Genomic DNA, 27,491 nt, shown 5'->3' on the forward strand with positions numbered 1-27,491 from the left:
CTTGAAGATGTGTAAGAATAGTATTTTTTATTATTATTATTAGTTTCAGGTGCACAAGACAAAATAATACTTAGACGTTTATCATTTATATCCCTCACACTGTGTGAACCTCCCTCCCCCCATCCACTATCCCTCTGACATCGCACAGAGCCATTACATTTTCACTGCCTCTATTCCTAATGCTGTACTCTGCTTCTTGTAAGTATATACATACACACACACACACACACACACACACACACACACACACACACACATATAAACTTGTAGTTGACATTCATTATTATTCAGCTTCAGCTTCAGGTGTACAATGCAGTGATCAGGCATCTACATCATCCCTGAGGTGGTCTCCCTAATGAGACAAGTGTCCATCGGACACCCTACAAAATCTTTACATTATTGATTCCCCAAATTAATTTTCAAAACACCGTAGCCATCTTGTAGTTACTGACTGTTTTCTAATCCCCTCACCTTCCCCCTTATCCCCACCTCCCCTCTCATCTAGAAACGCTCTATGTCTCCAAAACTGTTTCTGATTAGTTCATTCACTTACTCTTTTATTTAGATTCCACATATAAGTGAAATCATATGGTATTTGTCTTTCTCTGACTTATTTCACTTAACATAATGTTCTCTAGGTCCATCCATGTTGTTGCAAATGGAACGATTTCTTTCTTCTGTATGGCTGCATAATACTCCAGTGTATAAATGTACCAGTGTATAAATTTATTCTTTTTAAATGTACCTATAAAAAGAATAAATGTAGCTTATTCTTTTCTGGGCAGCTCTTTATCTCTCCATCAATGTTAAGTGATAGCCCTCCTGGATAACGCAATCTAGGTTGTAGGCCTTTGTTTTCCATCACTTTGAGTATCTCCTGCCACTCCCTCCTGGCCTTCTATGTTTGTGTAGAAAATTAATTTGATAGTCTTATGGGAGTTCGCTTGTATGTAACTCTCTGTCTTTCTCGTGCTGCTTTTAGGATTCTCTCTTTGTCTTTAACCTTTGCCATTTTAACTATAATGTGTCTTGGTGTAGGCCTGTTTGGGTTTATCCTGGTTGGAACTCTCTGCACTTCCTGGGCTTGTATGTTGGTTTCCTTCATCAGGTTAGGAAAGTTTTCAGACATTATTACCTCAAATATGTTCTCCATCCCTTGCTTCCTCTCTTCGCCTTCTGGTATTCCTATGATGCGCATGTTGTTGTGCTTGATGTTATCCCAGAGGTCTCGTAAACCATCTTCATTGTTTTTCATTCTTTTTTCTTTCTGTTACTCTGTTTGGGTGATTTCTGCTAACTTGTCTTCTAAGTCGCTGATTCGATCCTCTGCTTCATCTAACCTGCTGTTAATTCCTTCAAGCAAGTTCTTCATTTCAGTAATTGTGTTCTTTAGTTATAACTGCTTGTTCATTATGATTTCTATATCCTTCTTTATGTCGTCTCTAATCTCCTTAAACAGTCTTATCATCAGTGCTCTGAACTCTGTCTCTGATAGGTTGGTTACCTCTGTTTCATTTGGTTCCATTTCTGGAGGTTTCTTCTATTCTTTTATTTGGGACATGTTTCTTTGTTCCGCATTCTGGCTGACTCTCTGTGTTTGCTTCGATGTATTAGGTAGATCCCCTAGAGTTCTTAGTTCTTGCTGTGTTATCTTAAGTAGTATGTGTCCTTTATATTTGACTTGCACTACTTCATTCTTCTCCTCTGTGTGTGCTCCAAAAGTGACTCTTGTGTTGTGTATATTGTCCTGTTAAAGAAGACCTTTAATTGCTTTTCGCTTGTGAGTAGGTGGGGTTAACTCCTAGGCTGACTAGTTGTGAGACTTGGCTCTGCCCACTGCAGGGTGTTCTGCTGCATGACGGTTGACCACTTAAATGTGGTTTGGCCTCTATGAGCTCTTGTACCTGTAGAGAATTCCCTCTGAGTGTGTCACTTGTAGGTCAAACCTGGTAGTACTCTGGTTTGGTCTGGAGTTGGCCTCTGGGTGTGTTGAATGTTGTGCCTCTTAAGCTGGGCCCTGGTAGGGCAATTTCAGGACAAAGCAAATCACCAAACACAACCACAACAACAAATAAAAAATCAAATACCTTCACATGGATAAACAACCGACAACCCACACTCAACACAGGCAAAGATATCAAAGATATAAAGACAAAACAAAACAAAACAAAAAGCAGCACCAGTCTTGGCTTAAGCCCACCAAGTAATCTCCAGGTTGTCCTCCGCTGTACCAAAGAGTCCTCTGCGTATTGTGCAGGCAGAGCCGCTCACCTGGTACCCAGAGTGACGATGGGACTGCAGATTTAGATGCATGGGGCTGAGGGGTCTGGATGGTAGTTTCTACAAAGTCAGTGTAGTTTCTGCCCTTACCTGCACATATGCACACTGAGAGTAGAACCACCAGCCCTGTGCCCAGTTCTCCTGAGTCTTAGGGCACTTCTTCCGTGTGTGTGTGTGTGTGTGTGTGTGTGTGTGTGTGTTTGTGGCGGGCGGGAGATTTCTTAGCTGCTGAAAGCCCAGAGCTGCATCTGCCGCCTACTGCTGATCCCTGGGAGTGCCTCCGCAGTTGTAATTGCCCTGCCCTAGGCAGGCCAGGAAGGGTGGGGGCTGGGGATGAAGGAGTCTTGTCTCTCCCAGCCCAGCTGTCCCAGTCTTCCCACAGGCCAGAAAACGTGGTGGCTGGGGGTGGAGGAGTCTCTTCTCTCCTAGCCCAGCAAAAATCACACTCTTCCCAGCCTCTTCCCTGGATCAGAGTTACAGGTCGGTCTTCCCAGAGCCTGAGCACTACGGCTCCTCTGTAATCTGACACTACTCCTCAGTTCAGGGGCCAGTTTAAGTCTCTGGAAGGGCAGCGGATAGGATTGGGAGAGTGGGGGGAGGGGCCCAGCTATAGAGTTTGTGACCTTTGTTCGACCGAGGGCCCAGCTGGAGGTCTCAGCTAAGGTTACTGCCTCAAATACTGGATATGCTGCCCCCTCGGCAGGAGAGATCAGCTGTGGGATGCAGGGAAAGAGCTCACCTCCTGGCTTTTGTGTTCTCTGTTCTGTCCTGGGATCCCCTGTGTCTCTGCAGCTGCGGATGTCGGCAGTGTTTCCACCACCACAGATGTGGGCCACATCTCCACTCTGCTCCCTTCCCTCTTCCCATGCTCGCCCAATTTGCCCACCTTCAAGTAATCCTTGCATGAGTCTCTTAGCTCTTCTGCATGATGAGCAGAGAGTCCTTTGATGGGTTACAGATGTCCCATTTGTGATAAGATCCAGAGGAGAACTCAAAAAGTGTGCCCCGCTGCCGCCATTCCTATGACATCACTCATCCCCTCTCACTTTTAATAACAAAGAAGGCTGGAATGCTAGGTCTCTGGATGTTAGACACCTTGACTTCATGTTAGGTCTCTGAATGTTAGGTCTCAGATACCTTGACTTACAGACAGAGCCATTTCCTCTGGCCTGTACCTAAGTTGAAAAAACAGTTGAATCTTGTGTTGTGCCACACCATAGGACTGCCTAATCTATACAATATTACAGGTCAGTAGTGAGCCCCACCTGGCTTCGACTTCATAAGATCCCTAAGCTGAAAAAACTGCTGAACCTTGTGTCCTGCCACTCAATAGGACCGCCCAGGCTTCACGATATTGCAGTTCAGTCCTGAGCCCCACCTGGCTGCGTCTTCATAAGATCCCCACCAACGGAATCACTGGCTCTGAGTTCCAGCACTGGGATAGCAGCTCACAACGTACCAGGAACATATGGGGAGGAACTAAGTTGTCTGGCTTCAGACTGAAGGCTGGAGGGGCTCCTTTCTCCTCGGCTGAAGAAACAGCTGAACCACCTGTCCTGCCACTCCACAGGATGGCCCAGGCTCCATGGTATCGCAGCTCAGTCCTGAGCCCCACCTGGCTTCACTTCAGAAGATACCACACCCTTTAGTAGTCTTCAGTGACACCTTTGAAGAGTTGGTCTTACTGGAGTTCTGGAAAGACTCGAGAATAGTATTTTTATAATTTTGTGTGAAGTTTTTTTTGGGTATATACCTTAATTAATTTATTACTATTATTAATTTGTATTAATCACCTACATTTAAGAAAACATTTCAGCAGCAATTGAATCTGGATATAGATAGAAGTATTTAATTAATCAAAAGTATAAAAAATTAAAAAAGATTCAAAACAAAGCAATGCACAAGAACTCAGGAAATATTAAGTTGATGCAAAAGTAATTACGATTTAAAAGGTTGAAAATAATTGCAAAAACTGCAAACACTTTTGCACCAGTCTAATACTAAAGCTGTAAGAATGAATGGGTTTTCCCTAAGTAATCTACTAGAATAAGAAAAGCCATAGAAAAGACAATGTTGACCGTTGTTTCTATTAACATCGAAAAGTTTTAAAAAACAAAGTAGGATTAGAATTACCAAAGAATATAAATGTCACATTGCCCGAAGTGCAAAAATAATACAACCAACAAAAAATGAATAGGGCAGGGAGAAAGAAAGTAAGAAGTGCTGTAAGTTTTCCAGTTCCCTCATATTTAATAGCTGTTGATCAAAGCACATCATTAAAAGCTAACAAACCATTAGTAGCGATATAATTATATATATAGAGGCTAAGAACATGAAAGATAATGTCATCAACAAAAATAAAATGATAGAGGAGAAAGAATGGAGAAGAAAAAAATATAGTTAATGTATCATTGCTATTAAACAACTTAGGTATGTTTAAAGAAATGAGGAATTAGAGGTTTAAAACATTATACGCGTATGATGTTCTTGTTATAAAGGTATTTATTAGAACAAAAATATAACTTCGCAATTATCAGAAGAAATGAGTAAACATGCACATACATATGGGAGAGGAGAAAGCTAAATTTGACGTTTTTTAACATGTGTAAAAAACAAAAAGCAAAACAAAACAAAAGCAAAACACGACAACTAAGACCAAATATATTTATCATCATAATAACTATAGATAAGTTAACTCATCCATTAAGAGAAATTGAAACCTAAGTCCATACTGTATAAGGAAGACATACCTGAAACAAAGTGATTCACAAGGGAAAATAGAAGGATAAGCAAAACTTACCAGGCATATACAAATCAAAAAAAGAGAGGGTCACCATCTTAATTTCAGGCAAGAGTGAATTCAGGCTTCAAATCACTAACTGAGACAGAGTTTACTTTATAAAACCAGATGGTAAAATTTTAAATGAAAATACAATAGTTATGAATTTGTATGCCGACTAACTTGGGTACACTATTCCAAAGACAGAAGCTATTGATGAAGAATTCCACTTCTCTTCATGATATATGTAGGAAGTCACACAAAAAAGTTTCCCCGATCCTAAAAATGAGATACAGCTGGATAATCTAAAAAACATTAAAAAAAAATAAAAAAATAAATGAATAAACAAAACATTTTTCTTTAACTATCAGAAAGCTGAGGTTATGAGACACCCTACTGAACTGAATTTTGAAAAAATGACAAGTTCTGCTAAGGAGAGACAGAATACACAAACTGTTTTACTTTTGGTAGAGAATGGGAGGAAGTGGAGGCTTCCATAAAAGCAAGTAAGAAAACATCTTGCTAATTGTGCTCTATTTGTGTCATCTGCTTTTTTTTTTATCGGCCTTCATGTGAATTAATTGAATATTTTCATGATGTTAAACTACCTTTGCTATTGGCTTCTTAGTTTTACTGTTTTTATTTTTAGATGTTTCTCTAGGTTTTACAACCCACAGCTAAAAATTATGGACTTGAAGTAACAACTTTTACTACCTCTCATGATTACATGGGTTAATTAGGCAGTTTTGTACTCTCTAGAGTAATTAAAAGTTTATATTTTAAATCACTTAATAAATAATTCTAATATAAGATCCTAATATTAGATAATGTTTAACTACTTGGGGAAATATTTTCAATACTGGGTAGATTTTATCTGTAGGTCTTTGCAGATTCTTGCTCACATGTTCCCTCTTTAACATGGTTTCATAAAGAAGAAAAGTAGGACAATACTTAGTTTCCCAAGTAATCTTTTAACTAAGTGATGGATATGTTTCAAACCCGAGATTTCTGTGGTTAAGTTTTTAGACTGACTTTTCAACTTAGTTCACCAAGTAATACTGTGTGTGACTCATGCATTTATAGTTCCAGACACGGTGCAGAAGCAGGAGCTTGGTCAAGAGCCCAGCATCAGACAAATGAAAATATAGATGGATAACCAAAGTTGACATGGCAGTTGAAATGTTGATGTTCTGTATATGAACCTTCACTGGGAAGTTTCTGGGCACATTTATATATTTTCTGACTGTCACGTGACACCATTTGAATTGATTATTTGTTGTTATTTTAGGCTTAATTCATCAATTTTGAGGTTTTTTTCCAGACACATAAAACTGTTCCTATGTTTTATCCCGTAATTTGCTTAAAGTATTTGGCTCACTTTGATGTGGAATATATTCAACTTGGAACCAAAAATAGGAGAGTTATGTGAGATTTCAATAATACTTTCCTAAGGTAATCCGCCCCTTTCATCAGTAGTATTCTGTCTTCTCTCAAATATAAAGACTACTTCCAACAGTTTAAAAAGAGCCAATTTATATAGTTGCCTGGTGTTGAAAGGAACGATGTTTTTTCTTGCTATCTCTGAAAATAAAGTAAGTCTAGAATAATGATAATCTTTCTTTTCTTTCTTTCTTTCTTTTTTTTTTTTTTTTTTTTGATGGTGGGGACAAGGTCTGACTCAAGAAAATAAAAATGTTACTTTTTTTATCTGCCCCACACTTCTTCCTTTTGGAAACTGCCTCTCTTGTATGTCACAAGATTCTGGTAGAGTTGTCAGTTAAGGGCTACTTCCCTACCCCAAAGTTTGCATGTGAGCAAGCAGGGAAAATAAGAGCTCTTGTTCAGTGACTGAGAGGGAAACTAGGAGAGAGAGGGGCCTGTTTCCATGTAGAGGTTGATATTAAAAACCATGTAAAAGCGTTCCCACTTTTAAAATGGTAGGACCCATTTTTTTCTCACTGTGTAGAGTGAGCATGGCTGAAGATGAAGCCAATGGACAGGGACAGAGAGAGAGAGAGAGGAAGATGGACCCCAAGGTATCATTTGAGCACTTGGATCAAGCTATACCTAAAACATGGATTACAGTTTTTTAAAAATCAAATAATAGGGTAAAATGTTTGATAAAACTATTTTTAACTATTTTGGAAATAAACCTCTTTACAGGATATACGTGTAGTGTTTAACCTAAAATTTTAAATACCACACATCAATAGTCCTTGTATCTCTTTTTGCATGCCATGCATTAGAATTACACTTATGCACCTCATGAAAGCCTACGGTTGTTCTGTTAGCATTTCCATTCTTACACAGTAGTGTTTGTGCAGTTATTTGAATATTTCAATATATTTTACCCATATTTTACAAAATTGAGTAAAAACCTGAGTAACGAATCTGCTAATATTAGTGGGTTTACATAATTTTAAAGGTTGGAAACAAAACCTTTTAAAGTTGACTGTTAAATATTTAGAACTTTGACTTTCACATATGTTTCCTAGATACTTCATGAGAAAAATATTAAGGGACTAATCATACGTGATATTGAGACAATGTATACAACTCAAATAAGATTACATATAACAAATCAATTACAAAAACATACATCAATTTTTTTTTACAGCAACCATACCCTGCTACAAGTATCCTGAGAACAAAAAGATTTTTTATTTACTCATTTTTTAAGAAGCCGTATTTGATAACATATTGGAGTAGTTGAGAGAATAAAGTGAAAAGCTACAAGAATAAAATGAAAAGCCTCCACTGCAAGATAATTCAAAATCTACATATTGAAATGGACTGAATTTGTATAAAGAATTATATTACATTGAAATAAATCAATTACTACTCTGCTCACATCAAGAATTGTAACATCAGCATAGAATTGAAAATGAGGGCATAAGCAAACAGTACTAAATTAAGCAATAATGAAACAAGTCATAATTTAATTTAGAATGTATTTTAAATGATTAGCGATGTCTGTATAACTTCTTTGTAGCTGAGTAAACAACTAAAAATGTTTAGCTTTTGAAATTCCTAAGTTCTTTTTTATACATATTAATTTAAATGATATGGGTACTTTAGTCAATGAAAATTATCTACTGGCAAAAACCTATAATCCTGTACAACAAAGCTTATAGGTTCTTACTACCTCAAATCGTAGCAATAAATTGTAAAATTATTTCTAACATAAAGCACAGACTTATAATCAGTCTTTTGTGGGAATATATGTGTACACAAATGTAACATTATTTTAACAAAAGTGATCCAAAGCATTCCTATAAATGACAGTCATCTATTATGTACGATAAGTATTAGTTGATATTAATTTATATCATTTATTACATATTTTAATCAAATATATTTAAAAATGGACTTTTTAGCAGGTAAAAATTCAAGAACCTTATAGCTATATAAGCAATTTTTAAATGTCCGAACTACACAGAAAAGGTCCAATCTACGGCATGACCTAGTGCAAAATTAAGTCAGATGAGATTGGGAATGTCTGGGTTCTCGTACTGGTTCTAGCCTTATAGCCTGGATTGAGTCACTTAACCTCATTTGAGTCTCAATGTCTTCATCTATAAGAGGTAGATATCCCATTTCCATGGTAAATAATAGAGTAATCGTTAGGAGAGTATTTGTGCCAGATTGGTTTGAATTCTGGCTGTATCATTTATTAGCTTGGTAATCTTGAATAAGTTAACCCCTTTACGTTTCCTTATGTTTATGTTTATGTATTTTCCAATCCACCAAATGGGGTGATACCCTATTCACAGGAATATTGAATTAAATGAAATAATGCATGTATAATGCTTAGGCCAGCACCCAATAAGTGTTAATAAGTTATTTTTTAAAATGACCCTGAAATGTGAGGTACAAAGGAAAGTGCTAATTAAGTGGATAAAAAACACAATTCCATTTGTGCATATTAGAATTGTAAGGCCGGAAAATATTAAGGGTATGCCTAAGAAAAGAGAGTAAGTCTGTAATGAAAGCAGTAATAATAATAAACCAGATTTTGTTTTCTGTATACCGGTAGTTGACAATTCACAAAAAGAAAATTAAGACATTAAACCATCAATTAATAATTTTATCTATCTACCTATCTGTCAATCATCTATCTACCTATCATCTCTATCTTTGCTGTTAAAATATTTAGAAGTATTCAAATAACTAGTTAAGTGCCTCTACCTGGTAATCTTTTCCTCTACAAACATTTTGTTATAAATGAAAGTAAGTTATATTTCCTCAACCCCTACATGTCAAAAATATGCCGTTTTTAAAATCACTGATAAAACTTTCAACATCATAAAAAGTGCAAAGGTAAAACCAACTAAAAGATGTAGATTATTAATATAAATCTTATAGTCTTTAATAACCACACATGTGGAAAAATATCATTGTCAATTGAGCTTATCAGTAATGGACATATTCACAAGTTTTGAGACTGTATAGAAAGCCTGGACCTGTGGTTCTCTTTTTGAGTAAGCATTGCCAAGTTCTAGAAATGCCATTTCAATAGTCTGGGCAATAATTATACCTTAGAGATGGGGAGTTTTTCTTCCCCGGAGTTTAAATTAAAGCCACTAGTGTCCCCATGGCTTAAATTTCCCTCTCTATGTATTAGGATCTAGAGACAATGATTTGTGTGTTTCATATCTTAAAGCTATAAAATGCACATTAGTAAAATGTGAATGTAATATATACACTGCCTGACAATTAAGTTCGTGAACTTGTTGCAACAATGTTGTTTTTGATATCAGAAGGTTTATTCATTATGAATTTGTACCAACTGTACAAACAGTTAACCAAGTTTACTATTTGGAAGTGCCTGAAAAGGCTGCGTGAAAAAGTTAGACGACCTGAACTTTTCGCCAACAATTCATGGCTCTTGCATCACGACAATGCACCAGCTCACACAGCACGGTCTGTGAGGGAGTTTTTAGCCAATAAACAAATAAGTGTATTGGAACACCTTCCTTACTCACCTGATCTGGCCCCCAGTGACTTCTTTTTTTTACCTGAAGATAAAGGAAATAATGAAGGTAAGACATTTTGATGTGATTTAGGACATCGGGGGTAATACAACAACAGCTCTGATAGCCATTCCAGAAAAAAGAGTTCCAAAATTGCTTTGAAGGGTGGACTAGGCACTGGCATTGGTGCATAGCTTCCCAAGGGGAGTACTTCGAAGGTGACCGTAGTGATATTCAGCAATGAGGTGTGTAGCACTTTTTTTAGGATGAGTTCGCAAACTTAATTGTTCAACCTCATACTTTACTCAAGCATTTCACCTATTTTACTAGGTCCCTTATTTCCTTTCCTTTTCTTTTAAATACTGCTTGATAAAATTCAAAAAAAATAAACAATGCAATGCTAGGCAGTCAGGTGAGTAATTAGTTGGTGTTTTTAAGACTAAATTTTATTTTAAAATATTCTTAAAATGTCTTGTCATATGAAACATCCCTTATTTTAAAGTTCATTTCCCTTAGCATTTTCTATTTCTATGTCTTTTGGGAGACAGCACAGTTGAAATTGCACGAAACCATAAAGACATCTGAAGTTACTAAATAACGTCACAAAGTTTTCTGCATCTGTTTCACTCTGCCTTACAAACAGTACTCCCAGACTTGGAGATATAATAAATGACCCAGGATATCTTTGGTACTTAAACAATATTGTCTCTATTTGCATTTAGAAGATACTACTAAATTCTTCATATCAAAGAAGTAAATGTTTTCTACTAAACATTTAGAATTCTCATCTTTTGATTATAGCAGTCCATTTGTACTGAAAAAAAAAAAGGTCTGTACAATACCATAAACTAATCATAGCAAAATAATGAATGAATTTAAAAAGAATAATCACAGTGACTGTGGAATACACGAAGTAGAAAATAATTACTGTGGAAAGAGCATGAGATTTGGAGTTAACCTGTATTGGTATTAAAACTGGATATAGCTCAGGATAGTAAAACTGAGCCCATCTTCTCATCTCTGATTTGAGAATAATGTCACTGGGCAGTTGTGACAATAAAGTGACATTAAGTTTGCAAAGCACATAGAAAAAGTATGTGACAAATAGCAGTTACTAAAATGTACCCTGTTCTTGCCAATGTACTAAGTCTGCCTTTTGTACTTAGTACACAAATATTTATGATTGACGCTAGCTCCACCTTGGTGCTCCATCTGGAAAGACTTACCATTGCAAGAGGATTCAGGGAAGTCAAAAAGATGTAAATATATTAGAAAATGGAACCAGCTATAGATGAAAAAAATTATGGAGTAAGACTTCTTACTAAAGAAAGGATTAGAGGTAAGGATTTATTCAATCATTAGACAGCTATAAAGGGCATATTCTTTGAAAGCTTCTTATTAGCTGTTAGGAATCTCCAGGATCTCAAGTGTTCTTTTTCTCTAAATGCAGACTGAAGACAGTAATGAGGAAAAGAACTAACCTTTCACACACCATGGATCAGGACAGTTTGGCCCAAATATACACTATGGTTTCAAATAAGAAGAGACATTCTTGAGTTCTCCTACTCAGATTCCCATTGGGTGATAAAGAATGACAGTTCAGATAAGCTGGCACTAGACAAAGCTCTCCCCAGAAAGGAAGTTTGGGTGGGTGTTATAGAGCAAGACTCAGGGGCTGTACTCAAACAGAATGAATACAGCTTAAATGTCTCTCACACATTTGAAAACAGTAACAAAAACAAAAAGGATAAAAATCTTTCGATTTCATTATTGGTACTCAAGAAAAGTATAAGAAAATAAGTATGCAGTAAGAATTTTGCATCTTGACTCATATTCCCATGACTCATTTTGTACTTCTTCTTGACTTTTCTTTTTGTTCTTGAGTGTTCTTTTCCATTGCCAGATTTTCATCAATATTTAGGAACCACTACAATTATTTCAATACTCCTTAGACAGGAATGCAAAAATCTAGAATTGGCTTGCTATGTTAAAAAACATAAAAATTGACCTAGCAATTAATTGCCTTTGTTGTAAAGAAACAGTTTTTCAACCCCATATCACCATTTTAATGTGTTTGATGTAACAACCTTCAACAGTTCTTTTTAAAACATATTATGTGCATATATTTTGAATGTACCCCTATAGTATCATATAAGAGATCTTTATCTGCTCCACCTCCTACACCCCTTAATGCCTATATTGCCAAATGTAATTCTGACCTCTTGCTTCTAATGGTTTCAGAGTACACTCTATAGCAATGATTCTCCAAGTGCAGTGTCCACCGTCCTCAAGAGACCTGTTCAGAGAGTCTGTGAAGTCAACATTGTTTTCATAATAGTACTAAGATATTATTTCCTTTTTCACCGCGTTGAAACTAGCGGTTCACTAACAATGGTGGGCAGAACTACTAGCGCTGTAGGACAAACCAAGTGAGTAGTAACAATGTGTACTAGTAGTCATGGCATTCATCACTGCCACACACTTGCAGTTTAAAAAACAAAACAAAATAAAACAAAAAGACATTTCACTTAATGCCTGTGATAAAGCAATAATAATTATTAATTTTATCAAATTTCAACTCCTGAGTATAGGTCTTTTTAATATTCTGTGAGATCAAATGTAAGTACACAAAAAGCCCTTCTGCTGCGTATCAACGGGTAACATTGCCTCAACTAATGATGCGAGTTTAATTAGTTGCTTTTTTACATGGAATACCATTTCTTTGAAAGAGTGACAAAGTATGGTTATTCACACTTAGTTATTTGCCATGCATTATCTCAAAAAAAAAAAAAAGTTAGCCTGTTACTTTGAGGGAAACAACGAACATTGCTTTTTATCAATGGAAAAACTCAAACTTTCAAGCAAAACTTAGAATTTGGGAAAAGTTATATAAGCTACCATGAGCTTGATAGCTTTTCAATGCATGGAAGACAGTTCTTGAGATTAGTGGTGATACTAGTTAAGAAAGTTGATCATATAATGATGTACCAGCATTGGGAAGATCCGTATAACTCAGTGAACCAATATTTTCCAAATGACCATTAAATGATATTTTACACATATATAAAAGATCTATTCAAAGTACAAAATAGACCAATTGATTTTACTATAACAGAGCAGAAAAAATTCAGTTGATTCCAAGATTCTACATTTATTTTTTTTCAATTTTTTTGGGGTAAATTACACATAACAAAATTTATCAACTTAACCATTTTAAGTGATAAGTGCAGTGGTATTAGATACAGTCATTATCTTGTGAAGCCATCACCACCGTGCTGGGGGGCTCATAGCTGGTATATTAAGTCAGTAATAGGCAGATTATGACCTACAGAATGAGAAGGCACAAGCCACCCGCAAGGGATCAGCAGGCAGCTTCCTCAGCATCTGAGCTCCCGCATTGGGAAAGTGAAAACCCCAGAGTAGTTTTGATTGAAGGTGCAGTTTCAATATACTCACACAGAAGAAGTAAAGTCACAAGATATATTACGTACAGATCCCAGATATGAAGGAGGTAGTGGGAGGCCAGGACACAGTGGGCAGGGAGAAGAGCAGTTCTCCATCCCAGGTCAAGCCAACAGGATAGAGAGTAGGGTAGCAAGCACGGATTACTATAAGGTGGTTGGGGCAGAGGTCACTAACTTTTTGTGGGCTCAACTCTTTAAATGGTTATTTTAAAAGGTGTGCCCCCCAAGGTGGCCGGATGGTTCAGTTGGTTAGAGCACGAGCTCTTAACAACAGGGTTGCAGGTTCAATTCCCACATGGCCCAGTGAGCTGCGCCCCAATGCAACTAGGATTGAAAACGGCAACTGGACTTGGAGCTGAGCTGCGCCCTCCACAACTAGATTAAAGGACAATGACTGATGGGTCCTGGAAAAACACACTGTTCCCCAATATGCCCCAATAAAAATTTTAAAAAAGGTGTGCCCCCAAAAACAACACCTCCAAAAACAACATGGGAACTTGTGGCAGGAATCTTAAGCTCCGGTCCTATCTAAATGTCCAGACTCTGGGTGTGAGCAGGGTTTTCATAAGATAATGCCTAGGCAGCAACTTGAAATAGCGGCTTTCTCTTCACAACCACCATCCACCTCCGGGACTCTTTTCATTTTGTAAACTGCAACTCTAAACCCATTAAACAGTACTCCCCACTCCCTCTTTGCCCCTACATCTTGGCAACCACTATTCTGTTTTCTGTCTCTATGATTTTGACTATTTTAGGTAGTTCACATAAGTGGAATCATATAGTATGTCTTTTTGTGACTGGCCGGTTTAATTTAGCATAATATCCTCGAGGTTCATTCATGTTGTAGCATATGTCTGAATGTCCTTTTTTGAGGTTAAATAATATTCCATTATGTACAGAGGGTGCCAAAAATATGTATACACATTTTAAGGAAAAAATTGTATTAAAATTGTAATACTCTATATACCGATAACAAAAGATGAATACAAGTCACATTTGACTTCTGCAATTACAAGAGGTTCTCATAGTGGTTACTATCAGCGTAATTTTAATAGTTTTTTTTTTCCTTTTGTAGAATGTATACATATTTTTTGGCACTCTCTGTACATAACACATTTTGCTTCCCCATTCAGTGATCAATGGATGTCTGGTTGCTTCCATGTTTTAGCTATTATGAACAATGCTGTTATGAATGTGAGTGTTCAAAAACAACTACCTTTATTTTTAATAAGGTTTTAAGGTATATTTGACATACCATAAATTGCACATCAAGTGTACAATTCTGTAAGTTTTGATGTATACAGCCATGAAAACATCACCAAAGTCGAATAGTAAATATATCCCACACACCCCCACCACAAAATTCTCTTTGTAATCCCTCCCATCCATCCTTCCCTGCTCCTCTCATCCCCAGGCACTGATCTTTCTGCCATAAAACATTAGTTTGCATTATCTAGTTTATATAAATCATAAAACTGTTTTCTGAATGTTTTTTACCATTTTATATTGCTATCAGCAGCATATGAGAGTTCCAGTCCCTCCAAATGTTACCAATACTTGACGTAGTCTCATTAATTTGAGTCATTCTAATATGTGTAGTGATCTCATTGTAGTTTTAATTTTCATTTCCCTAATGACTAATGATGATAAACTTTTCATGTGCTTATATGCCATCTATATATCTTTTGATGAACTGGCTGTTCAAATCTTTTGCTCTCTCCCTTTTCTTATTGGGTTGTTTTGTCTTAAAGTTGAGTTTTGAGAGTTATTTATACTTTCTGGAGGCTAATCCTTAGTGAATATGTGATTTGCAAAGACTTTTGTACTTGTGTTTTTTTTTTTTCCTTTTCTTCCTTTTTTGATGGTATCCTTCAAAGCACAAGTTTTTAATTTCAATAGCAGTCTTTTTATTGGCCTGACTTTTGTGTCGTATCTAAGAAGCTTGCCTAAAGATTTACTGCTGTTTTCTTCCAAGGAGTTTTATGAGTTTAGCTCTTATATTTAGGCTGACAATCTATTTTTTGTAATTTTTTATATAGTGTGAGCTAGGAATTCAAGTTAATTTTAATTCTTTTACATGTCAACATTCAGTTGTCCTAGCACCATTTGTAGAAAAAACTATTCCCCCATTGAAGTGTCTTGGCACCCTCACTGAATATCTTAACAATGTCTTTTGATGAATTTCTATTCGTCAATTTGTTCTTTTATGGATTGTGCTTTTGGTGTCATATTTAAAGCAATTTTGGGTAATGCAAAGTCAGTTTCTTCTATTTTCTCATGTTTACAGTTTAAGTTTTGTATTTAGGTCTATATTTTTAGATTTTTGTATAGCATGAGGTACAGACTTTTTTTGCATATGGTGTTCAACTGTACAAAAATTTTATTAAAAAGATTTCCTCTGAGTTGCCTTTGTAACTGTCAAAATTCAATTGTCCTTTTGTGTGTCAATCTATTTATAAATTGCATATTCTCTTTCACTGATCTATTTGTCTATCTATATTCCACTACCAGTCTTGATTTCTATAGCTTTATTTACCAGTCTTGAAATCAGGTAATATTAGTGTTTTAGGTCCTTTACATTTCCATATGAATTTTATAATTAGTTTGTCCATTTCTATAAAAAAACTGACTTGATATAATTGGGATTGTGTCGAATCTAAAGATTTGGTGATAACTGTTATCTTAACAATATTGTCTTCTGAATTACGACCATGGTCTCTCTCCATTTAAGTCTTTCAGCAATGTTTAGTTTTCAGTGTACAGGTCTTCCACATCTTGTTAGATTTATCCCTAAGTACTTTGTATTTTTAAAAGCATTTGTAGGTAGTATTTTTAAATTTCATTTGTTGCTAGTATATAGAAATGTAATTTACTTTTGTATATGGATATTGTATCCTGTAACGTTGGTAATCTTATTCTAGTACTATTATTTTATAGATTACATTTTCTGAATAGATGATCATGTTGTCTACAAATAAAGCTGTATTTTCTTTTCTATCAGGATACTTTCATTTTATTCTTGCCTTATTGAACCTCCAGTACTATACTGAATAGACTTGGTGAGAGCAGACAACTTTGTCTTTTTCCCAGTCTTAAGGAGGAAACAGTTTCACCATTATCATGTTACCTTTTTTTGTATTGTGTCTTTAATCAGGTTGAGAAACTTTCCTTCCAATCTATTAATCATATGACTTTTCTTTTAGAGTTGATTTTATAGTGAATTTCATTGACTTTCAAATGTTAAAAATCAACCCTGCATTCTTGAGATAAATGTCATTGGTCATTGTGCACCATTCTTATATACTGTTGAATTTGCTCTGCTAAAATTTTGTTTGGAATTTTTGCATTTTGTTCATGAGGGATATTGGCCTTTAGTTTTCTTTCAATGTCTTTTTCAGGTTTTAGTATCTGGATCATGCTCACCTCATAGAATGAGTTGGAAAATAGTCCATCCCCTTCAATTCTCTGGAATTGTTTGTGTAAAATTAAGCTAAAGGCACTCGAGAGGAAACAAGTGGTAGGCAGGGAAGAACTTAAGCAAAGGTGGAGATATCCAAAGCATAGGAAGAACACAGTGAAACCACTTTTTTAAAAAGACAGATTCTCAGTTCTTTATTTCACCTGTATGATGGTGGCCCCATAAGATTATAAAGGAGCTGAAAAATCCCTATAGCTTAGTGCTCTTACTACCCTACAGCCATCTTAATGTTGGAGTGCATCACTTCAAACAAGTGCTTACCATGGTGTTACAATTGCCAACACTATTTAGTACAGTAACATGATGTACACGTTAGCAGTCCAGGAGCTGCAGGGGAACAGAATTTGTCATCCCAAAATATGTCTCTTTGGCATAAGGATTCTTTTAGGCTAATTTTAAGAAACAGTAGACATGGGGAAGCACTGAAAACCAAGTAAAATTGACCCCTTTTAAAAGACACACTTGTAAGGGAAATCTCCATTTTGTAAGGGTGTCTCCCTTCCTGTACCAGGAAGAAGGGGATAAACTGATCTCCAGAAACTCTTATCAATGCAGAAATACCATATAGCCTCCCATAATTGCCTCTTCCACCCCCAACCTTTTTTTATCTTCAGCTGAAGATGGTATTTAAGATGGTGGCTTCAACCATTTTGGTAAGTTACTCAGTTTTCTGGGGTCTCTCCTACATATACAGGAGGTACACTTGTTATTTAATGTGTTTGTTTTTCTCCTGTTAACCTGCATTTATTTACGGAGATGTCTCAGCCAACAACCCAGAAGGGTAAGAGGAAAATTATTTTTCCTCACTACAGAGCAACAGGCTATACCATATAGCTTAGGTATGGAGTAGGCCATACCATCTATGTCTGTGTCAATTACATTCTATGATGTTCACACAATGACAAAAGTCACTTAATGACACATTTCTCCAGAACGTATCCCATTGTTAAGTGGAGCATGACCGTATTTATTTAGGTTCTTTATTATATTTGCTTAGACAAATAATATAAGTTACCTAGAATGTGTTACTCTACTGTATATATGAAAACAAAATTTTCAAAATGATGTATTTCTACACAGCAATACCTTAAAATGCATTTAATTCTTTTGATATTATCATAGCTCTAAGACACCTGAATAGTGATCGACCTAATAGGTATTTCACATCTATAACTTTCCTCAGGTCTCCTAGAGGCATTTGCAATGAATAAAGCACCCTTAATGCCATTAGGTTCTCTGCTTGGATTTTACTTCTGGCTTAGCAAATTCCAAACAGGTAAAAGAAAAAAAGAAAAAGTACTAGAGAAAAACAAATTAGTAAAGTTAAGTAAATTAAGCAAGGGAAAATTACACAGTTACAAGAAAACAGAAAAGAGACTCGTTTTTATATGTTGGAATGATTAATTCTTTAATACAAGAAACAATGAGTATCATATTTAAACAGTCCTTAATGTACTTTTAGTTACTTTAAGTTTTATACTATAATTAATACCACAACAAACAAGTTATTTTATGTACTAATGCTCAGAAGGAAATGGTACGATTGTCTAGGTATCCATCAAAATGAAATAAATCATTCTAATCCCAATACAGCTTTAACTTGCCTTGTGACTTTCAGAAAAACAGTATTCAATTCTCACCTACACAATAAAGAAGCTGGATCAGATGATATCTAAAGCTTCTGACAGTTTTAAATGTTAATGATGTTACATTTCTTGTACAGCTAATCCACTTTCTTTCTTTCAAACTTCTTAAATCAGCATTTTCCCGAAAAAATGGTGTAAAGCTTCCAAAATACATCACATTTTAAAATTCAAATCTACTTCAGACTAGGAATTGAAGACAGTGATTTCCTGACCAAAAAAAAATGAAATCCTTTATTTCCTACCAACCACGCTCCTAAGAATATGAAAGTATTAATTCAAATTCAGAAATGTATAGACCTTCAGGAACAGTAACCGAAAGTAAAAACTATTTAAAAAAATAGTCTCTATAAACTTAGAATGTTGAAGCTTTGTATTAGGAAAAGACGTATTATAATAAAAAAAATGAAGTAAGTAACCTATTTTTTGATGATCCTCTGCAATCACAGTATTTAAAAAAATATAACAATTTTTCTCTATTTAATTTTACTACATAATTGTTAGCTTTCCTGAATTTCCTAAACTTACATGCAATTACTTTCACATACATATCCAAGGAAAGGTTTCACTGACCACGGCCAACACTGATTTATTAAATAAAGTAGAAGTCCATGCTTTATAACTGTTAAATTTCTCACGGAGAAATCAAGAAACAGTATTTTCTATCATAGATAGTTATCAACTGTCTTTGTTAAGCCTTCCAACTAATATTTCACTTAAAAAATCCAAGTTAAGTGGGAGCTGCCTTTACAGATGACGCCTGTGCTTTGGCCATTCTTCGAACTAATGCTTCTTGTCTTTTTCTCTGAATTTCTTCAGGAGAATACTTTCTATTTTTCTCTTCTTCCTCTAAAAATTACACAAAATACAGATATTAGTTTTATAGACTAGAAAGTCATTCTGAGTATGAGTTTTAATTTTTAATCTTTTATTACTCAGATTTACCATACTGGTTTGGCTATTAAATCACACTAAACTACTAAATATAAGATTCCAAGTACAGACATAAGGCTCTAGGCCAAAATCAAGCACTGATCAATTTGTCCCTATTTCATGTACTCTTTTCAGTGTGATAAAATTCATTTGATTAAAAATGGTACATTTTGATTACCCAGAAAACAATTCTTGTGAACAGTGACATATAATTTATATAACCAACAAATGAATACATTTTAAAAACAAACTGGGATTTTTAACCATCAACAAAACAAAAAGACATCCTACTGAATGGGAGAAGAAATTTGCCAATGATACATCTGATAAGGGGTTAATATCCAAGGTTTACAAAAACTCATACAACTCCACACCAAAAAAACAAACAATCCAATTTAAAAATGGGCAGAGGATCTGAATAGACACTTTTCCAAAAAGGACATACAGATGGTCAATAGACATATGAAAAGAATGCTCAGCATCACTAATCATCAGAGAAATGCAGATTAAAAACCACAATAAGATACGACCTCACTTCTGTCAGAATGGCCATCATCTATAAAGCAACAGACAACAAATGGTGAGGATATAGACAAAAGGGAACCCTCATCCACTGTTAGTGGGATTATAAATTGGTGCAGCCACTTTAGAAAACTGTATGGAGGTTCCTCAAAAAATTCAAAATAGAACTACCTTATGACCCAGCAATTCTACTCCTGGGTATTTATCCAAAGAAATCCAAAACATTAATTCAAAAAAATATATGTGCCCCTATGTTTACTGCAGTGCTATTCACAATAGTCAAATATGAAAACAACCAAAATGTCCATCAATAGACAATTGAATTACATTTATATGTACATTTATACAATGGAGTATTACTCTGCCATAAGAAAAAAAAATGAAATCTTACCATTGGCAACAACATGGATGGACCTAGAGGATGTTATGTTAAGTGAAATAAGTCAGACGGAGAAAGACAAATAACGCATGATCTCACTTATATGTGGAATCTAAAGAACAGAATAAATGAGCAAACAAAACAGAAACAGACTCATAGGTGCAGAAAACAAACTGATGGTTACTAGATGGGAGGGGGTTGGGGGGATGGATGAGAAAGGTGAAAGGATAAGGAAGCACAAATTGGTAGTCACAAAATAGTCATGGGGATATGAAATACAGTATGGGGAATATAATCAATAATGCTGTAAAAACTACGTAGGGTATCAGATGGTACTGGACTTACAGGGGGATCACTTCACAGATTATGCAAATGCCTAATCACTGCGCTGCACATCTGAAACTAATATAAAATAATACTGAATGTCAACTATAATTACATCTATATCTATACGTATCTATATCCATATCTATATCTAGTCATGGGATGTAAAGTACAGCATAAGGAATATAATCAGTGGTGCTGTAATAGCTGTGTATGGTATCAGATGGGTAGTAGACTTGAGGTTGTCACTGTGAGGGGTGTAAACATCTAATCATTACATTGTTCAATACATCTGAAACTAATAAACAAAAACCCCGAGAATTTAAATGTAGTCCAAATATCATGAATTAGATACCAATACCTTAGTTTATTTTTACTATGAGCTATATTCATATTCACACCCACTCTTTTTCTCTATAGAACTCCAAGATTTTCATTTCAGCCATTCAGTAAAAATGTTTGAGTGATAAGAGTGAAATCCCGCATGTCCATAAACATGTAACTCACTGTCAGATACTATCTTTTTATTTGGAGGACACATTTTATATAAAGATTAGAAAATTATTTCAAAAAGCAGAATATCTGAATAAAATCTTCAATTCCAATGTCTTTTTAATATAAAAATGGGAAGCATTTTGATATATTCTTAGGCGGCATATTTTAGTGTATACTTTAGACGTACTATAAAATAAACAATGTGTTTTAAATTAAATACATGAAAATAAGAAAGTTCTATTTTAATAAAACATCCAATTCTACCTCTGCCAAAATACTGAGTTCTAATAAAATGAATTTAATTTGATAGTTAAGTCACTTTGAGCTAAAATATTAGATTATATTAATAGTAGTAAGAAGCAAACTTTAAATAGCAAACCTATTTTCTTATTTAAATGATGTTTTAAAATTAATACCATCACCTTAATACATATTTAAGTGATCTTGTATTATATTGGTAAAACTGTTCATGTTGTAAAATCTTCCTTTCAGAGTAAATAAGAATCTGTAGTACAGTCAGCAGAGAAATATTATTTACACTGACATCTAAACAAGGGTTCTGAATTTATTTGTTGTAAGACATTTCTCTTATTAACTAAGAGAAATATTTGCCCTAAACTACATCACCTGTCTTCTCTTCCTTTCTTAGTATAATCTAAATGGGAGTGGGCATTCAGGGTAAGAGATGCATATTTTGAATAAACTCCCTATAATTCTGATGCCTTTTATTTCCTAAACTAATAATCTCAGACTGTAGTTATTTTTCCTTACAGAAAGATACAAGATACTTCAAAATTAGCTTAACTAATTATCTAATATTTTTGTTTCAAAACTGAGAAATATAAGAAACTCAGAATACATACACACACAGTTAACATTCAACTGACCATAAATTTGGAAGAAAAACAGGTAAATAATCCATGACAGCAGAAAAGAATATAGCTCCCTAAAAGTGGTCTTACAATTGGCTTGGTGATATTCTGGAAAATAATTTCAAAGGAGATAATAAAGTCACACCATGAAAATTTTATTTAGAGTCATCCATCAGCCCTTCCTTTAACTCAGTCTGCAATACAAATACACAGCAAAGTCTCAAACTATTGCAAGGTACAAAGCAAGAGTGGTTCTTAGTTCTTAATCTTTAACCTAAAGCAGGGGTCAGGATTTCTTTTTTTTTTTTTTTCTGTAACTGGCCAGAAAATAAATATATTAACCTTTTAGAGTCATATGGTCTCTTGTTGCAACTGCTCAACTCTGTCACTGTAGCATGAAAAAAGCCATGGACAATACATAAACAAATGATGTGGCTACGAGTATGTTCCAATAAAACTTTGTGTATAGACAATGAAATTTGAATTCCATATAATTTTCTAAAGTCATGAAATAGTCTTTTTATTTTTGCAACATTTAAAATGTGAAAATCTTCTTAGCATGCTGGCTGTACAAAAAACAAGCCAAACAGGCTGGATTTGGACAGGCCATGGTTTCCCAAACCCTGCCTCAAAGCAATGAGGTAATTAAATGGGTTTTGTTTCAAAGATATTCCCTGGATAGCAGTCTGCTACATATCAAAGTAAAAAGAAGTGGAAACAATAGAAAATATCAACAAGGTTAATACTGATTAGAAGATTAGATACTACAAATCAATTTAAAGGAAGAATTGATAAGGTAAACTGAAAAGCAGATTATTTACCCACAAAAAATGCAGATAGGATAGTACATAGAAGTTTTGGGAAAACTCAATATTCCAGAGATTTACTCTCTAATGGAATTATATGTAAACATATTCATGTTGGGAATATGGACCAATTAATTACACTTATTTGAATATAAATATTTAAAATTACTATAGATTGATTATCCTTAAAGTTTCAAAATATCTAGTTTGGGCTATAATAATATAGAGATATATTCATTGTCAGTGTTGATGAGAATATAAACTGATGTAACTTTTTGGGAAGATGTGGTGATATCCATCAAACTTCAAAACATTCTCCTATATCAATTTTTCAGTAATTAACATATACAATCACAAGAGCATGAAGAAATTTGTTAGAAGGAAATGATCCTCACTGGAGAATTGTTTGTAACGCAAAAAACTGCAACCAAACTAAACTTTCATTAGTAGAGACACAGTTAAATAAATTATGGTACATTAAAGGTAAAGATAGAATAATACATTAAGTGAAGGTAAAGCCAAGTTGCTAAATAGTGGGTATATACTATGTAATTCCATCAACTAAAGGAAATCTATACGTATACACACACGTCTTTATACACACAAAAAAATGTTACATGATGCATTCCAAACTGGAGGACTTAAATGGAGGACTTAACTTTTTACTTCAAATTATACTGTTCTTTCTTTCTTTTTAAACCAGCATATTACTGTTACAATTTGTTTTTAAAAAGAGGAGGTATCACTTAAATAGGTAAGTTGGAGCACTAATACCAACAAATGCATCATCTAGAATCGAAACAGAAAACAATGATTTAATGTTAAAAGAAACTAAAATCTTTCTTGCATTAGCACTGATCTATATAATAGATAAGAATCCTAATGTCAGTCCCAAGTGAGGGAGACTAATTAAGAAAATCTGTAATTACAAGCTCGTATAGTAAATGCTGTAACAGTAGTTGGCACTGAGTACTGGAGAAACCCAGAGAAAGTGAATCTAAATCACTCTGGGTGGTCAGAGACACATTGTGTTTCACAGGACAAATGTAAAACAGGCTGGCAGATCTGGTATTTGCATGTGAGGGAAATGGCATCTGCAAAGACATGAGTCTGTGAGAAAGCACTGAGCATTAAGAAGCACTAGTAGTCATGACAGACATATTCCCTTTGAAAAAATATTATCAGTGAATAACAGATTTTTAACATTATACTGCATGATGTTCATTCGAATATTAAACATCTTCTAAGTGGCAGATGCTGTGGTAGGTCTAGGTACTAACTGATAAGACAGACGGTAATCAAAATTTAATTGCAAATTGTGATAAAAGTGAAAGAAATGAGAGATAGAAAATTAACAAAGAAAAGACTTACTTATACAATGTTCAAGGAAGGCCTCTGTGAGAAAGTAACACTAAACTGAGATCTAAGGATAAAAAAGTACGAACCAAAGGGTGGGAGTAGAGGGATGTCAGATGTTGGGAAGGAGTTTTTGTTGGGAACAGCATAGTCAAAGCTTCTGAACTGGGAAAGAACCTATTTCATTTGAGGAACTGAAAGACAGCTGGTACAACTGAAGCTTCGCAGGTAAGAAGAGGACGGGCGGGTTGAGAGAGAATCCAAGGCCTTGTAGAGCACAGTGTAGTTTGGACTTTATTGGAGATAGATGGGCAGCCACTGAAGGCTGAGATTAAGAATAGGAATGCCATGTTTGCCGATTTGTTTGTAAAAGATTATTCTGTTTGGAGATCATAATTGAAAGGGACAGACAGGTGGAAGAACTACAGTAGTCCAGTCAATAAATGTTGCTTGGAAAATGGTGATAGCAATAGACAGTGAGGAAAATGGACAGTTTTGAGATATAATTTTTCAGGTAGAAACAATGTAATTTGTTGATGGAAAGAATTTGGGAAAAGAGGAATTGGAAGAATGAAAGTTGTCAGGTTGTACTAAGTAAGTAAATTATAATTCTAACTATCACAAAGAGTTTTACATCAGATATTATACCAGCAAAGGTGTTTAATTAGAATGCTCTAAATTTTCAAATATTATTCACCCCAGTGTCTCCTAAACATATAGGAGTAAGATTATTCCAGTTTTAAAACCATGAGTTATTTACTAAACATACACAATCTCACGCAGTCATACATATATCTAAAGTACGATTTTCTGGAAAATAATTCAGAAAATATTCAAAAGTAATGTAATGAGTGCCTAGTATATGCTAATCACTGTATTAAATGTTGGGAAAGCATTCAATGCAGTCTCTGAAAACAAATCACCCACTCTTTGTATATTATGGCATAATTATTTATAAAAATCACTTTATGACTTCTAGTTAAACTTCATAGTTTTTACCTTACATGATATGCAAATTCAATGCAAAAAGAAGAAAAAAAAAGCTAGTTTGGCTACTTTCCAAGATGCTACCTTTCAAAGAAAACAATTTCATACATACCTTTTGAAAGCTGTTTCAAAGATTCAGAAAGTTTCATCAAAGATTGCTGTTGAACAGTCTTTCCGCATGAGTTGACAGGAGTTTTGTTTTTCTCCAAACCCTGTATAATTTTGGTATCAGAGATGCTTCCTGTTACACAATTTTGATTGAACTGGGAAAGAATCTGAGAATTTCTCATCTTTGTAAACGTATACTTAGAAAATCTAACTGTTCTGTTAAGGTTACTCTGAGCTTCATCTTTTATGGTTGTATGGGACAGAGGCTGAGTACGCAATTTCTTCTTATAAGTAGCAATTTCTGTACTCATATAATCTGAATCCAGACTTGAACTTCTTGTAAGAATTGATGTAGAACTGTTCACTTGTATTGGAACATGAGTGTTATTCCAAGGGACAGGCACATTATTGATCAGACGATTTGAGTTCTTCGAGTATATAGTCAAATTTGTTGTAGCACCTAAAAAACTTGGAGAATTTCCATAAATTTCCCCTTTCTGCATCTTCACTGATTCATTTATTTGTGAGCTATTTGTCAACGAAGACGTTTGTGCTGAAATATCGCTCAGATTCAAATGTGTTGATTGCACCAACTGACTTCTTTGTTCAGATTTAGTAAACATGTTTTTGGCTCCATGTTTGAAATTATTATTAATCTCAAGTATACTTTCCGATGTCTTGCTGTCCTTTCTAATGTCTTGTTGCTGAGTTAGTCTTTCAATATCATCACATGCTTGGTATAATAAATCATCATCTACATCATCTGCTTCCCAGGTATTCTCTAATTGATGACATGCTTTAACAATTTCACTGGCAAATGATGGGTCATTCCAATCATCAGAGAAAGAATCTAACTTTGATGCATTAGTCTGATTTGCATTGTCCAAAGCAGCAGAGCCAAAAGAAACTGTATTAGCAGACGTTTTAAAAGGCTGATTAAAAATAGATTTACTTTTTTGTTCATTAGAATATCCTGTGTTCAAAGTGGACTTTTTTCCAGAAGCATTTACATTAAAAATAAATTTAGTATGAATGTCGTCCTTTACTTCTGTCAGATTAGATGCAAGGGCACAATCTTGAGTTTTGTCTTGAATGAGTTTACTGAAAGAGTTCTCAAATTTCATTTTATTTCCAATGGACGGTAATTTGTTTGGTTTACCATTTGAATTTGGTGAAAATCTGTATTTTCCAGTGTCTATTAATTCACTGTTAGGTGTCTTTGAAGAAAGATCTTGTAAAATTTTTGAATCTCTTAACCTAACATCTAGATTTATATTTGTTCTTGAGTTACTTTTATCGCTTTTACTGTTAAAGGTACAAATTCCCTTTTGATCAGTCATCTGGGCTGCTTTAAGAACAGGGAGAGGTTCAGACATTTCTACATTTTGCATAACAAAAGGTTCATTACTTAGTAAGCTTTCCCAATCATCCTCAAAATCACCAGTAGTAAATGCATCTATGTGCTTGTGAAAAGCTTCTGGCTCCTCAGTACAGGAAGTCAAGTATGATTTTGTCATTCCAGAATTATCAACTTGACGAGAAAGTGATGCTGGAGATTTATTTGGCAGTTTTTCAGTGACCAGAGTTTCATTAGTAATGATTTTCTCCTCTTTCAAAGCGCTTCTCTTTCCAAAGGTAGTATTAATCGTGTTACAAAAAGCATCTGACAGATCTTGGCTTAACTGTCCGCTACATTTCTGAGTAGAACCATCAAAAATAGCATTAAGGGCTACTTCAACATTTTGGTCAAATGACTTCTGAATGCTATTTTGATCATTTACCATAGAGACCGTGGTGTTTTCTTTCATTGACTTCTTTATTATAGCATTATCTATTTCGGGAACTACGTCAAGTAATAACTGCATCTGCACATTATCTTTATAATTATTTAAAGTCTCTGCTTCTGAAATCATGTAGATAAAATCATTTCTCTTGTTTTGCTCTTGAGTCACATCTAGCTCTTCCATATTTTTATCAAATTGCTTAGCCAATTTCATAAGTTCTTCCTCTTGATTTTGTGTTTTAAACCTGTTAAACAAATATTTAAAAAATTATAACTAAAAAAGTTCAAGTCATTATAACATTCAATTGT

At 34.7% G+C, this 27,491-nt stretch overlaps 1 protein-coding gene across 4 annotated transcripts in view; it reads right to left on the reverse strand.

Moving 5' to 3' along the window:
* Positions 1-4,108: 4,108 nt before the first annotated feature.
* Positions 4,109-27,491, reverse strand: part of ETAA1 (ETAA1 activator of ATR kinase) — a 29,175-nt gene continuing 5,792 nt past the window's right edge. For 2 of the 4 annotated variants that reach the window (XM_081068656.1, XM_081068658.1), the window contains exons 5-6: positions 25,404-27,427; positions 18,360-19,466 (exon numbers count right to left, since the gene is read on the reverse strand). In XM_081068656.1, coding sequence (XP_080924782.1) covers positions 19,348-19,466; positions 25,404-27,427 — 2,143 coding nt within the window. In that variant the 3' untranslated portion in view covers positions 18,360-19,347. Of the gene's footprint in view, positions 5,365-10,044; positions 10,078-18,359; positions 19,467-25,403; positions 27,428-27,491 lie in introns of those variants that run through there. The other 2 variants (XM_081068657.1, XM_081068659.1) reach the window with 2 other exon arrangements.

This window comes from Rhinolophus hipposideros (genome assembly GCF_964194185.1).
Source record: "Rhinolophus hipposideros genome assembly, chromosome: 12".
Classification (NCBI taxonomy): domain Eukaryota; kingdom Metazoa; phylum Chordata; class Mammalia; order Chiroptera; family Rhinolophidae; genus Rhinolophus; species Rhinolophus hipposideros.